A 15,017-nucleotide genomic window follows, 5' to 3' on the forward strand; every position below is an offset into this window, starting at 1 on the left:
AGTCTCCTGAATGTGACCTCCTATCAAACAGCTGCAAACACGTAACGTGGGAGGCAAGTATGCGCAGGGTCACTAGAAAAAATAAGCCAGCAGCCCCCGCTTTTTGAGTTATTAAACTAACTGTTACCTTTTTCTAAGCTCAGAATACTCTCAGTCACCTCCATGGTAAGTAACGTTAAAAAAACGATCACTCTTAATAATTAGCTTTCAGTTCCCTAATTATTCATAACAATATACTAGTTTTGCAAAGAGAAAAACATAACTGACTACAAAATTATTCACAACACACCAGTACTGTTTTTTGTTTTTTTAATAAAGGCTAATTAAGCAATTAATGCTCTAATACAAACACTTAGGAATTGATTTCTAAAAAATTTTCTATAGAACCCAGTTTCTCCTCCTCCACAGCTATTTATTATTTTGATAGCTGACAAGGAAAAAAAATGCCAGTCCAACTTCAAATGGCCACCTCAGCACTGGAATGCAAAGAAAGAGATTTCAAAGAAACACTCTTTTTTTTTTTTAAAAACATTTGCAGGCATTTAATCAAGTATATAAAATTTTAGTCTAGAAAAATAAGTATGGATTGTATATAGTTACTGTGCTTGCAGACCGAAGAGGGCAAAGCACCACTCAAATGGCACAAGTATGCTGAAAAAGGCAGATGAGATTATTTCTTAGAACTGTTGATTTTGCTTTTTTTTTTTTTTTTTCCTTTCTCAATCTTTTAGTCTAAATAGGTGGAGAAAAATACTGTAACTAGAACAGGAAGGGGAAGTCTAGTTGCTGGCCAGGGACTGATGAATAGGAGGCTGGAAGCAGCGCACGTGCTCCACGGGGGTGCTCTCTCCATCGCCAGACTTCAAATACTTGTCCAAAATAGCGATTATTTCATCATTCAAAATCTGGAACTTGCGAATTCTCTCAACCATCTTCTTCAAAGGCTGCAAGCATAAAAAAAAAAAAAAAGAATTAATTTACAGACAAAAAGCTTTAGTCAAAAAAATACACATCAAATGCTGTTATCTCACCCCTCACCACAACGTTATGTTCCCCTTCCACTGCTAATCTAGTGAAAAACAATGTAAAAAAATGCAGCAAGTATTCTGGTTTTTGATAGCGCTGCTTTTTGTACCCAAAAGGGCAATTTAGAGCAACCTTGTCCTATTCGGATGCATGTATGTGAGATGGGAAGTGTTAAGAAAATACCAAGCAAAAATTAACTGCTTCAAGCTCCAGCAGTAGGGCTTCATTTTCTCCTCAACGCCCCGGTGCTTTAATTTTCAACCTTCCACCCAGAAAGTGAGCGCCAGGAGCTGCAGTGCAGCTGCTCTCAAACAAGTCTTTTTTGCCATTGCTCCTGCAGTGAACGCAGAAGAGGCGTTTCCAACGTACCACGTTTTTTATGACCTCATCTTTGCCGTCGTGCTTTTGCACTTTGAGCAGGTGGTAGCAGAAGTCGAGCACGTCGAAGCGCCGCTGCTGCCCCAGCAGCACGATGATCATGCAGCCAGCCCAGTGCAGGCCGTCTCCAAAGCACTGCCTGCAAGAGACAAACACAGAGAGGCTGCATCTCCCCTGTTTTTCTCAAAAGCGTATCCATAGGAAATGCTGAATGCATCAGCCATTATGCTAAAATACATGCATGTGTCACCCTAGAATATGCTAGATGTTAACCTGTGACATCTCCAATAGATAGAGCTCTTTCTGCAGATAGTGCAAGTGCTACAAATAAATACTTAACAACATAGGGCTCCCCTCACCTGATTTTATATGAGTTACAGTTACTCCAAAAATATTTACTTCCCATCAGTCTCCATCAGCATCACCATTACAAAAGAACACCAAGCAGCAGTTTATCACCACTGCGCTCTCTTGGGCTGCAGAGATCAAAGGCAGCAGAAGTCCTAGGTTGCTGCCTCCATAACTGGGCAGGGAAAAGCACGTTACAGCGCAATGCTTTTTTCAGAAACAAGGATTTGCTAAAAACTAACAAAACTCAGAACAAAACTGCCGTGCTAACGCCTAAATGCTCATTCTTGCTCTTAACTCTCACAAGGAAATATCTGCAATAACTATGTGCCCACACTCTCAGCGTCCCGAGCGCGTTCGCCACCCCGAGGCACGTGCCAGGACCTCCCTGTCCCGGTGTCACGTGTTACGTGCAGGAACTACTCCAAGTAGCTGCCCCTCGTCTCTACGGATGCAGCGGTCCCGGTGCTCCGGCAGCGCCTCCCGCGGGGCTGCCCGGAGCTCCGGCGCCTGCGGGACCCGGCGCTCTCCCACGGCGGGAAAGCCGGAGCGGGCGGGAGGCGCGCGCGGCGGGGCCACCTACTCCACGGTGAACTCGTGCGTGCCCACGGGGATGCAGTAGACGAACTGCATGGCGCTCCAGAGGCGGTGGAACTCCACGCACTCGTCCACGTGCATGACGCCGTTGCTGGGCAGGGGCCCGCGCCAGATGGGGTCGTCCAGGAAGGAGCGGATCCTCGTCAGGATGACCTCGAACATGGAGAGGCCGCAGCAGAGGCGCTCCTTGGTCAGCAGGTCCCCCTCGCGCGCGATGGCGATTTGCTGGGGGTGAGAGGGAGGGAGAGGAGGAGGGAGAGAGGATGTTCACGTTGGGCATCGTCCTTCCAGGGAAATTCAGTTAAAATGACAGCTCAAAGAGTGTCTGGTTTATTGGCCGAGAGAAAAGGAACAGTATCTTACAAAAAATCGTTATGCCCCACACAAAGAACCATTACTCTTAGTGCACTAGGAACCCACAGGTTGCCTCTTGCTTTTTACGCTGAGGGAATCACCTAATATACATAAACATTAACATTTTCCCCAAAACATATCACCAAATATTCTAAATATATTCTCACATATTCTAAAATGTGGCGCTCTAGCACCTCTCCTGAATGCACATATCCAATACAAATCTTTTTACATGAACAACTCCGATGTGCAGGTTGAAACTCTGACACAGGCAACAGCAACACGCGAAAAATCGGGGGTTTTAGTGCTCAGAAATTTCCCGGACTGTCTCCGACACGAATGGGTCGTATTTACCTGGGGGGTTCCCAATCTCTCAATGAGAGGAACTAGGTGCAGCGGAGCGTACTTTGACTCTAGTCTCTTCATTTTAGCATCAAGTCTTTCACCCTCTGAAAGCAAAAAGGAAGAAAAACAGAGCCCTCTTTCATTGAATTGGTAGCTTACTTCATTTTTATAAATTGGAATTAATGGAAAAAATCCTTATTTTAATAGAAATTTTATTCAGTATGGAATAAAACTGGGCAGGCTGATATTTTAAGAGGCAATTTCCGCCCTAAGTAGCTGGTTACCCTTCAATATGCTTTTAGAAAAATACATAATTGAAAGATTACATTGTGCCTGCAAACAAAAAGAATTCAAGGATTTGTAGTGGGATACGTTAAATTAATTAACTGGATTGATGACAGAAAACAATACCCTCTTATGCTGCTGCTAATGCCTTTGACTCCCACTTGTGCTAAGCCAACTAAATTATCCTAATCGTACCCCAAACGCTTGACTCCATACAGCGGGCTCTAATGAGGACGGAATTTGCGTAGAGCAACAAAAGCTGCTCCAGAAAGCAGCTGGCACCACCTCGTCGCTGGCAAGCAGGGGATGTTCCCTGCTCCCTGTGCACTCCGGTTGAGGGAAAAAGCACGTGGAAAGTGAGCCTGGAGGAGCCTGGTGCTTGCTGCTGGCTCCAGAGGAGCCTCCAGACGCCTCTTGTGACCAAGTCTGCCCAGTGCCATGGAAAAGCGTGAGCGCCCAACGCCTCCCGCTGCTGCGCGTCGCACCAGGCAGCCCCTCGCCCCGGTCACTGCACTCGTGACGCCCGCCTGGCGCTGGGCACGCGCTCTGCCGCCCACCCCCGCGGCCCTCTAAGGAGTGTCTGGGAGGGAGAGGTCCCTGTGGAAAACCCCACAGCAGCGGCAGTGGGAGGGAGGGCGAGCGGGAGGCGGTGCCGCGGGAAGGGGGTTCCCTCCGCCCGTACCTTTGACGTGAACCCTCGGCAGGATGTTCTGGAAGGGCGCCGCGTGCAGCAGGTCACACACCTCCTCGAGCGACTGCAACGGGAAGGAAACGAGAGGCGCTTAGGCACAAACACCCCCTGAGTGCCACAGGTACCCGAGGGGCGACTGTGCAGGGGCAGCCAGGAGGCCGCGGTCGCAAGGGCAGAGGGCAGCAGCCCCCGGGGCCAGAGCCACGCGGCCGCCCCATGCACTGCCCCGCGCCGCTTCCCAAGGCTCCTGGATGTCAGCAGCTCCCCCTGCATTCACACCCAGCTCCAGCAGCTTCCCCCCACCCTCAGCTGCGGGTCTTAAGGGGCGGGATATTGGTCAGCAGGCCGAGTTGAGAGGGGGCGATGTCAGCGTGGAGGCAGCAGACGCTCTGGCGCAGGCAGCAGGGGCACGCAGGCCAGGACTCGCTGCTCGCATGTTCTCACCGTGCCCACGAGCCCTTGGAACATCACCCAGCAAACGGGGCCGAGACGCATGAGGGCAACAGCGAGTGGCCCGTGCGGAGCCAGGCCAATCCTCACCGGGACGGCAGAGACGTCGTCTCGGGCCCCTGCCTGAGGCACGTGCAGGGGAACCACGAACACAGCCCTGTGCTCCGTTTGGTCTGGGAGCACCAGCCGCTGCCTGTGTTAGAGGGGACCAGGGACAGAAGGGGAGGCCCCTCGCCAGGCAGGGGCTGGTACGAGGAGCGCCGCCACGACGGTGTCCGGAAGGGCCCCGCGGGGCCGGGGCGCCCGGGGGCTGGCAGGGCCTGCGCCACCCGGCTCCGCGCCGCCACCTCGCTGCTCTCCAGGGCGTCCGTGACCCCAGTGCTGAGCGTCGCCGCGCCGCCGTCTCCCGGCCCTCCCACACCCACCGAAACCCGGCCAGGCCTGCCGAAGCCAAGGAAAGGGCCCCGAGGAGCAGTCCGTCTTCAGCATCTTATCCGACACTGACAGTTCTAATACTCCCTGGGAAAGGGGGAGCCTTATATTCACATTTATTTGGGTGCAACTTTATTTGTTTGGCCCCGGGCAGCCTGCAGAGGTTGGAAGGGACCTTGAGAGACCATCTAGTCCAACCCCTGCTCATGCAAGGACACCTGGAGCACACGGCACAGGGTGGCATCTACGCGGGATCCATCGGATGGTCGCGTGCATCCGAGCTGGCTCCCTCGAGCCGGCCCCAGGAAGGAGGACAGCGTGCTCGTCGGCCCACCCGGCCCTCAGCGAGCACCAAGCAGCACAGGAAGGAGAAATCACAAGCGCGGCCGACTTGTGCGAACAGGAGATTGCAAAGACGAGACAGAAGAGCAGGAGAACACGGCAGCAGGGGGAACGGGCGGCCATGGCCCTGCGCCCATGGGAGCGGGCGGCTCTGCAAGGCGAGGGCAGAGCCAGGCCCCGGGAAGCAGCGGGAAAGCTGCAGGTGCCCTCACAGGCTGCTCCCACTCGGGGAGATGCTGCAGGCCTGGCACAAGAGCCGCCAGCAGCAGGCACCCTCCTGGGAACGGGGAGACCTAGGAAATCCCCGTGAGCTCTGCCAAGGCTCAGGGGACAACCTGACGGGGTGGGACGAGCCGGGCTGGGAGGGTCCCGCAACGGAGGCACAACTCGGTGACAGGAGCCCCGCTGTCACCCTTGGTGGGGCTGAAAGGAAGGCAGGGGAGGGCAAATCAGTCATGTTGGGAATGCCTAAAACTGTAGAAAAGAATACTGAGGGGCACGTAGGAGGGTGACGACGAGAGCGCGAGGGCAGCAGCCCGGTGGAAGCAGGGGGCTCCACACCCACACCCCCTCCGCTACAGCAACAGGAAAAACAACGTAAAGATTTGCTGCATCCTGGAAGGGCGCGTGCAGAGATGCTATTAGCTGAGTCTCCACTGCCTACACATGTCCCCTTCCCCGCGCTGCAGGTACCGGCCGGCCCAGCTGCGGGCCTGGCCCTGCAGGACAGGTAACCTGCCATCAGCTCCCGGCTGCCCCTCTTCCCTGGGACACTTCAGACAGGGCGCAGGCAGCCCAAGAAGATAAGGAACCAGGGAAGAGGGGGCCGGCAGGAGGCTGCAGCCTCCAGGAGAATCCAGAGCCCGTGGGAGGCTGCAGGAGGCTGCTCAGCGGGGACGGTTTCCTCAGCCATCCGTACACCTCCACGAGCAAACCTGACTGTGCCGCCCCTGCTACTCGCGACGCTGGGGACCAAAAACCAGGAGCCCTCTCTGAGACGCCGTGTGGTTTTAACGCAGCACCTACCAGGCTCTGTTCAATGAGCAGGCAGAAGAGCACAGCGTTCCCCACCTCCCGCAGGTTCTGGAAACACACGGTCTTCAGCTCTGCGTATTCAACAATGTCCTTCAGCTGATGGTGAAAAAATTCCAAGATACCTGAAATCAAGACAGGAGAGTGAATCTTGGGAGCCGGAAAGTAATTCTTCTGGTGGTATTCACATCATTTTATTTACTAACTTGAAAATGCAGGAAAAACAGAAAAAGATTCTGGTCATGTGGATAGCAGTCATACAGATTTGGACTACTTTCTCTTGCTGTCACAAAAACACATAAGTTTTGTAACTAATTTGATTATCCAAAGCTTTCAAGGAACACACATTAAGTACACTGCACCTGAGCACAGGAAACCAAGGGTGTGAGTTTACAGTCCTTTCTTTATGTCTCAACATGAGATCCTCTTTTTCACTTACACACAGGCAGCCTCCAGGAAATTGGATGGGGCAGTATTTAAATGCATCAAACCCAGGAGGTTCTTAGACGCCGAGCCAGCGGCGCGGGGACCTTAGCAGCTCAGGGAGCCATGCGGAACAGAGCGCCCAGGCTCCCCGTCCTGGGAACGGCCGTTGCTGTACGGAGTTAGAAAACAACCTCCAGAAAGCAGGGGGACAGACTAGGGCCCCTATCCGCTATTAGGACCTGTTGCAGGCCCAGACTCTTGATTCTATTTCAGTCTCGCAACCTGTCGCGCCGCCCGGCGCACTCGGCTCCCAGCTGCTATTTTTCAAGCAGGAAACAGAGCCAGCAAGGAGCTGAAGAGAGAGAGAACGTGGGGGACCCTGTTAACGCCACAGATGCTCACGGACACTCTGAAAAATATCCAACAACTAAGTACAGAAACCCCAAGGCAAACGCTGCTGGCACAGACGTTATGTACTGACGAGCACCTCCCAAGCAAGAGCGGAGCTTCCACCCACCCTGCTGCATTCTCAGCTCTCCCTCCTCACCCTGCAGAGCAACAGCCCCCAGACCCTTGGTTAAAAAGCCCAACCCGGGAATGCCGAGGTGCAGGCAGCCTCTACAGGGACACGGACAGGTCCCAGTCACGGAGACTGGAGTGACAGGGCGCAGAGAACTACCAGAGAACAGCAGTAGATCTCACAACTTTCCTGCTTTTTACAGCTTATTTCTGCCAGCATTTTGTTTCACGCACCTTCCATCTGCTTCCATAAGTCAGTCACTTTTAAAAAGCAACCCAAAACCTCAGAGCTGGTGAACAAAGAAAATACACAGGGCAGAATTCATGAACGGTACTAACCTACGTACGGCAGCTTCCTTTACAGTGAATTAAGAGGTCCTGTGGCTAAGTCTCCACAGGACCACATCCAAAGCAGGGCTGTATTTAAAACAAGTGAGAGGGGCAGAGGGGAGAGGAAACATGAATCCCGCCGACGCTGCCCGCCCTGGACTCGGCCCACGAGCGCCGTCTCCGCAGAACATGAGACTCCTGCGTCCACGCGAGAAGGCAGCAGCCCAGACACACAAACATAACGTAGGGGCTGCAGCTATGCCAAGGAAATCCCCCAAATTCAACGGAGGAACTTGGAAACTCTCAGTGAAGGAAGGAGCCATGCAGCTAACCCACACACTTCTCTGGAAAGCCACAAAACATTAAATTTAGTAACACAGCACATCAGTGAAGTGCGTGGCAAGGGGACACGGCGCCTGCTTTGCCACATCTCAAAGAACTATTTTATTTGTCAATAAAGAAGCGTCAGCAACGAGTCTTTCCATATGAATTCAGCAGTGATAAATTCTAAACTCGACGTTATTCCGTAGTTTACCGTAAGTGCCTCAACGGGAGGCCGCAGAGTAACGGCGACAGGTCCGCGGTAAGGAGCGCTCGCGGGCCTGGGTTCCTCGACAGGAAACTGCGTGTGGAAGGGAGCAGGTCGCAGAGCCCCCAGCAGCCTCCCCCCAGCGCCGGGCACGGAGCCGCTCCGCGCGGCAGCACCGGGATGCTCCGCACGGCTGCAGAGCTGCCGGGAAGCGGAGGCCTCGGGCCCGCGTTTGGAAGGGGAGGTTGAAAAGGCAGGGGGAAAAAAGAAGAAGAAAGTCACGTGAATTATTTCATGCTGGCAAGAACAAGGAAAGAGGCACTGGGAGAGGTCAGCTCATTAGGCTTTTCCATGTGCCCACATGCGACGGTTACACTGCTTAAGTCCTCCCCCTGTATCTTCCTGTCAGTGAAAAGTCTTCCAAAGCTAGAGAGAAAGGTCTCCTAAGGATCAAGTGCCAGAAGTCAAGTCAGATGCTGCCTTCGTCCCAAGACCGGATGCCCTTCTGGAAGCAGAAGGGCATTGAGTTATCCTGAGCTTGAAAAGCTTTGCTCTTCAAAACTGCCCTGTGCCAACTGCCCCAGTGCTCTACGTGCAGGGGGCACGTGAAGGTGAGCTGGGAATGGAAAGCAGAGGAGAAGATGAAAAAGGAGATAAGAAACAGACTCCCAGCACCGAAAACGAGGCTCCTGATCCTGCAAACGTTTAAGCAGCGGCCAAGCTCGACTTGGAGGAACAGTGCCCTGCTTGTTCCCTTGAGAACAGCACAAAATCACCCAGGTTCTTTAACACCGACAGAAGCCGCACAACACCAGGATCTGAAAGCATCTACCTATTACAAATTTAAAACGTGTTTTAAGCATTCTCCTAAAAACAATAAAATCCATTAGCATACTTAGGGTCCAATTCGTTGTGGAAAATTTTATACACAGATGAAGATGTTCCAGCACAACCTGCTCACACACTCAAAGGTGCATCTTCAGGAGCATCCAGGGATAGTTTAAGGATGAATGTGGCAGTGTTTTCAAAGCAAAACCTAACGGGCACGTACAGCAGGGCCAGAGGCAGTGTCATCTGTTGTTCTGGTGAACACACCACGAACTACGTATTCAAGCTTTGATTGTGCCAACAGGAGGTAGGGCCTCTGCTAGAACAAAAAGCCATTTTAGTTCCTTCCCTCTTTAACAGAGTCAACAGAACCACTCCAAAATACACTCTGAAATTCCTTTGGAAAGCTCCTTACGGTACTACAGGGCATGGCTTCAGGTAGGGAACTGCCCCTCTCTGCTTGCACTTGGGCTGCCCTACCCAGGGCTGCTGACCACCTTCATGCATCTCTACACGAATACCTGGTTATATTGGTTCTGTTGGCTGAAGACAAACATTAACTTTAGCAATCTGACAGAAAGAGAAGCAAAAAAGCAGCAGTCTACAGTTTAAGAAAGATAGGAAGATAAAGAGTTAAACTACAACAAATCATGCTTGAGAAGGAAGGATACTGCTTATAAACTGTGATTTCCTCCCCGAAAAGTTTGGACAATGCTGAAAAGAGCACCCTAAGCGCAGAGTAGCAGGACTATCTGTACCAGGAAACAGGAGATGTCCAGAAAATCCTTATCTCACCATACCTTCTTTGGACGTAGAAATAAGAATAAAGAGCAGGAAGGTCTATAGGACAAAAAACATTTCACGTGAACGAGGAAAGCCCCAGGTCACAGGAGCAAAGAGAAGGAGGTCCCTTTTGCTCTTCTCCTGCAGCCACTGCCATCATGACTATTATCACTGCTTGGAAAATCTGACACCTTGTGTCCCCCGCACAGTTGTTCCAAACACCAGTCCCAATATTGCCCTAGTTCTGCTTGGAAAAAACCCTTGATTTACTGGCAGAGCAGCTGAAAGTTTGCAGAACCACCTGGGAAAGTGGTGATGGTCTCAGAGATGCCACTGAAGGCATGAAGGGCTCCCCTTGGCACAGACACAGGGCCAAGGTGTCACTAAGGCTTCAGCAAGGGCCCCCCAGTGACGCTGGAGAAGTGCACATTTGGGAAAAGCTAGATAGACGTAAAAAAGCCCAGAAAAAAAAAGTGTCTCAGAAAACTTAGTTTAATTTAATTGCATGCAGGCTTCTGCCTCCTCATAATTGAATTGGTGGGTGAAATTTGTAAATGGCGGAATTAGCTGCATATGCACAGCACTCAAAGCCAAATGAATCAAGGCTTTTTGCTCCTTCTCTCTCAGAGAAAGCAATTTTAATTAAATCCGTCTATTCCTGCAGAAGGGATAAGGTTAGGTGCAAGAATAACCCAATATATAATCCCTATTTCTGATTTGCACATCTCAGTGGAAACAAATGCTGCTCATATAAAATAGATCTAGTAAAGTATGGAGGATTAATAAAGGATTTCACCCCACCTCTGCTTCCAAAATCCTGTCTCGGTGGTACTCCCAGAGCGGATGCCAGGTTGCAGCTGTGCAGTCTGCACACTGGCTAACTGAGGAAGCCAGACCAATCAACACACGGAGACACGAAACTGGCTGGGTCTCTTTGCTTTGGTCACCTTTCATTTTCTATAAAACAATCTCAGTTTACACCTACAGACACAAATCAAACACGTTCCAAAGCTCAAAATAGTTCTGGTACCTACCCAAAAGATCAGGGCAAAAAATGGCTATTAATTATAAGCCTAAACTTTAAGGAGGAAGAAAAAAAAAGAAAGGCAGCCTGGTTGTGTTACGATTCCTTTTCTGCATAGCACTGCCTGACTCTGCTTGGGCAGTGAAGGTTGCACTGGACATCTCCAGAGCTCCCTTCCAACCTCAGCGTCTGTTATCTGTGACACCAATTTGACCATTCTTTTCAACAGAAACATTTGTAATATTTAAGGATACACCTGTACCTAGGAGTGGTGCCCACAGAGCCTGTGCACTATACTTACTTTGCTTGAAAGAAATAGTCTATTGGTTTTCATATCTACTATATTGTTTACTGCCCTTTCAAGATCATCTAGGCTTTTGTTTTATGAAAACACCATTTAAGCTTCATCACTGCTTTGCTGACAGTAAACTGGGATTACTTCCTTTAAGCACTGACATTGAGGGCTACCTCCAAAGTCACTGGCATTCCTCAGCTTGCCTTTTATTCCTGCAGCCGAGTGGCACGTTCCAAGTATCAAAGCAGCCGGAAGCAAATACGGGAGGGGAAGCTTCAGAGAGCAGTGCCATTTCCCCCGAGTGCAGCGTAAGCACATGCTGTTTCACAAGATCGTAGTCTGGTTTAAGGTACGTTCTGCCCTGCACCAGCCATTTGCTCACTTCCCTTCAAAAAGGAGAAACTGGGAGATGCTGTACTCCAAAACAAACAAATAAACAAAAGGAAAGGCAACTGAGTTACTTTTTCTCCTAGCTTGTACCTCGATGAGCTCAGGGGTTCTCTTTAAAAGCTCCCTCCGGGGGGTGACGCAGTGATGGCATCACCCAAACCTCAGCCCCACAAACTCACTTCCTCCTCGTGTCCAAAGAGACTCCAGGCTGACAGGGCGCAAAGCACTTCTGCTTATCAAAGGCAGCAAGGCTGTAGTCAGACACTAGAAAAATATCAGCAGAAAACGTTACCTCCGAGATGAAATTTCATGCTTAAGCACTCGTAGGCCAATACCCTTCTAAGAGCTTCAGAGACCACGCAAGGCCCTTTTAAAAACCCCTGTATTTGCTGTATTTTTAGACAAACGTCTTCATGATTACAGGATGAGCGAGATCCCCCCTGCTTCCGGAGGATTGCTATGGCAACCGGCCCACCGGGGAGCCGGAGTCGGGAACACGGCAGGGCCTCGCGGAGCAGCGTCCCGTGGAGCAGCGTCCCGAGGAGCAGCGTCCCGAGGAGCAGCGCCCCGAGGATCAGCTCACCGAGGAGCAGCTCACCAAGGAGCAGCGCCCCGAGGAGCAGCGCCCCGCGGAGCAGCTCACCGAGGAGCAGCGCCCCGAGGAGCAGCTCACCGAGGAGCAGCGCCCCGAGGAGCAGCGTCCCGAGGAGCAGCTCACCGAGGAGCAGCGCCCCGAGGAGCAGCGCCCCGAGGAGCAGCGTCCCGAGGAGCAGCACACCGAGGAGCAGCGTCCCGAGGAGCAGCGCCCCGAGGAGCAGCGCCCCGAGGAGCAGCGTCCCGAGGAGCAGCTCACCGAGGAGCAGCGCCCCGAGGAGCAGCGCCCCGAGGAGCAGCGCCCCGCGGAGCAGCGCCCCACGGAGCAGCTCACCGAGGAGCAGCGCCCCGAGGAGCAGCGCCCCGAGGAGCAGCGCCCCACGGAGCAGCTCACCGAGGAGCAGCGCCCCGAGGAGCAGCACACCGAGGAGCAGCTCACCGAGGAGCAGCGCCCCGAGAAGCAGCGCCCCGAGAAGCAGCGCCCCGAGGAGCAGCTCCCCGAGGAGCAGCGCCCCGAGGAGCAGCGTCCCGAGGAGCAGCGCCCCGAGGAGCAGCGTCCTGAGTAGCAGCGCCCCGCGGAGCAGCGTCCTGAGGAGCAGCGCCCCGAGGTGCAGCGCCCCGAGGAGCAGCGCCCCGCGGAGCAGCACACCGAGGAGCAGCACACCGAGGAGCAGCGTCCCGAGGAGCAGCACACCGAGGAGCAGCGCCCCGCGGAGCAGCGCCCCGAGGTGCAGCTCACCGAGGAGCAGCGCCCCGAGGAGCAGCGCCCCGAGGAGCAGCGGCGCCTCCCCGCGACGGCCCGGGACGAGCGCGCGCGGCCGGCCGGAGCAGCCGTCGGCTTCGCTTTCGCACCGCCGGGCGAGTGAGCCAGAACGAGCGTGCTGCACAGGGGAGCGTGGCACGCGGAGACAGGGCGGCAGTGAAAACGAAGCAGCGGTTAGAGCCCTCCCTTAACGCGCCACATGAGGGCCGTGGTCTCCAGCGTGTGCCATCGAAGGGAACATTGTCCTTCGTCAGCCAGAGCTACGCCAAGGGCAGGCACCTCCGTGCCAGAAAGGCTCCAGACACAGCAACTCTGCTCTTCAGTGGCGTCAGAGGGATGAAAACGCACTGAACTTCCACGGCTGCCTTCTTTTAGTATCCTTAAAGGCTGGCTCTCCCACCGCTTGGAAGAGAAGCTCTGGGAAGATGTTTAAGAATGGGAAAAACATCTGTGTCAAGACAAAACCGCTGTCAGGAACAGAGGCAGCAGAGGAGCACAAAAGGAGGTGGTTTTTGTTCTTGAGATCCATTCCAACTCTACTGCTTTGATCTACAAGATCTAACAGCAAGAACTACTCTCATCTCTCAGTACTGTAGCATCTAGCATGTGGGATTTCTTTTGTAAGCGTAAATATAAGGCCAAAGTAATTTGCAATCTCTGCCAAACAGGAAACTGATGGAGGATTTTAAAAAGGTTTAGATCCTGCAGCAAGACCCGATCCTCAGGTCTTGTCTCAAATCTGTGAAGGCTGCCATTGCACAAGTAAGTTCCCCTTTCCTCTAGGAGAGATTGCCTTGAAACCTCAGGAGAAAGCACCTGCCTGGATCCCTGGGAATCTCCTGCCAAATGCCCTGTCCTTACAGGTGAGAAGTCCTGGCAAAGGACTATGAGCTTGCTAATTCTTGCAGGTAAGATTCCTGCAGCATGGCAGCCCCTGGCGATGCATCCTCTGTATTTTAGAGTACCTACTGCTTTTGGGTCAAGCCTTAAGGGGTACACAAAAACTTCAGATTGATTACTTTTATGTGGATAACCACCATGATTCATCCATTTCTATGCTCCAGGGAGCAAAAGAGGAAGGAAGCACTTAGCAAGTCCTTGATTGCGTTTAAGATTGGTAATGAATGTCAAGCAAGCTGTGAGAAGCAGAAAAAAACAGCCTTATTCCAGTTGGAGTGGCATTTAATAAACCTAAGAGACTCTGGGAAAAAAAGGAAAAAAAAGAGACACTCGAGAGGTGGGTGGCACATGGAAGGATTAATTTGTGTTAATTAGAAGTTGCGGAGGAGGAATATTTTGCGGGGTGGGGGGGCAGTTTTGAAATTTCAGAGAACAACGTGATAAATACTAATTGGCAATCATTTCTCTGTAGTGGCAACCAGCTTTCCAAGTCATTTCTTCTTCTGCAAGTGTCACACCTCCTGTTAAGTGGCTAAGATGCTCCTGCACAAGCCTCAGGCATCACCACTCTGGCAGGACCAGTCTGCCCCCACCAGCAGTATCACTCCTTCTATCTTGTGGCTGATAAGGGTAAAAGAGGGAGTTAAGATTTTTTTCCCCCTCAGAGAACTAAGGTTATCTAAATTACAGAGATTTAAATAATCTGCAATGAGAAGCTGCCTTGCAGAGAGAAAGCTCGACATGGTTATGAGCAAGACTAGAAATAGAAACTAATGTGAAAAATCCCAGCTCATAATCAATTATATCATAACGCTGTCATGCACAGATGTCACCCTTTTATTTGCCCTCAGCACGCAAGTTTTAAAAATTTCCAGTCCTTTCCAAAAGCCCAACACTTAATCATTCCTGTTATAAGGCTTACATTAAACATGAACTAACCTGGAGAACCATATTCATGTCTCGGTAACCTACAGATTTTAGGCATCACTTCCATGAGAGTCTTGACATACTGAAGAATCGTCCCTTGCAGCTAAGAGAAAACAGGTGTTTATTAAATTAGTGTTAATCATCTCAGAGACTTTACAACAAATTGTATTCAGACAGCATGAACAGGTTCTAAAGATCCTGCATATCACACTGTCAAGCAGCATTTTTAAAGGGGAAACTTTGAAAAAGAAAAAAACTTGCATTTTTACTTCATATAGCATTAGCTGCTTTTTGCTACAGAAAAATCACAACTACTGCCGGGAAGAAAAAAAGAAATACAAGGAGTTACGTATTTTATTGCAGGAAATATCATCTCTGTTGTCTAACCAATCTTTAACTTGTTTTCGTAAAGAAAGCTGCATTTGAGTG

General features: G+C 51.5%; 1 protein-coding gene across 3 annotated transcripts in view; it reads right to left on the reverse strand.

The window, feature by feature from the left end:
- Positions 1-512: 512 nt before the first annotated feature.
- CYFIP1 (cytoplasmic FMR1 interacting protein 1) overlaps positions 513-15,017 on the reverse strand; it is a 65,997-nt gene continuing 51,492 nt past the window's right edge. For all 3 annotated transcript variants that reach the window (XM_088521825.1, XM_088521826.1, XM_088521827.1), the window contains 7 exons: positions 14,601-14,691; positions 6,275-6,405; positions 4,016-4,088; positions 3,058-3,152; positions 2,336-2,574; positions 1,396-1,543; positions 513-944 (listed from right to left, as the gene is read on the reverse strand). In XM_088521825.1, the coding sequence (XP_088377951.1) occupies positions 780-944; positions 1,396-1,543; positions 2,336-2,574; positions 3,058-3,152; positions 4,016-4,088; positions 6,275-6,405; positions 14,601-14,691 (942 nt within the window). In that variant the 3' untranslated portion in view covers positions 513-779. The remainder of the gene's footprint in view (positions 945-1,395; positions 1,544-2,335; positions 2,575-3,057; positions 3,153-4,015; positions 4,089-6,274; positions 6,406-14,600; positions 14,692-15,017) is intronic.

This window comes from Tinamus guttatus, unplaced genomic scaffold, assembly GCF_059628265.1.
Source record: "Tinamus guttatus ecotype Peru unplaced genomic scaffold, ASM5962826v1 Tinamus_guttatus_pri_ptg000134l, whole genome shotgun sequence".
Classification (NCBI taxonomy): domain Eukaryota; kingdom Metazoa; phylum Chordata; class Aves; order Tinamiformes; family Tinamidae; genus Tinamus; species Tinamus guttatus.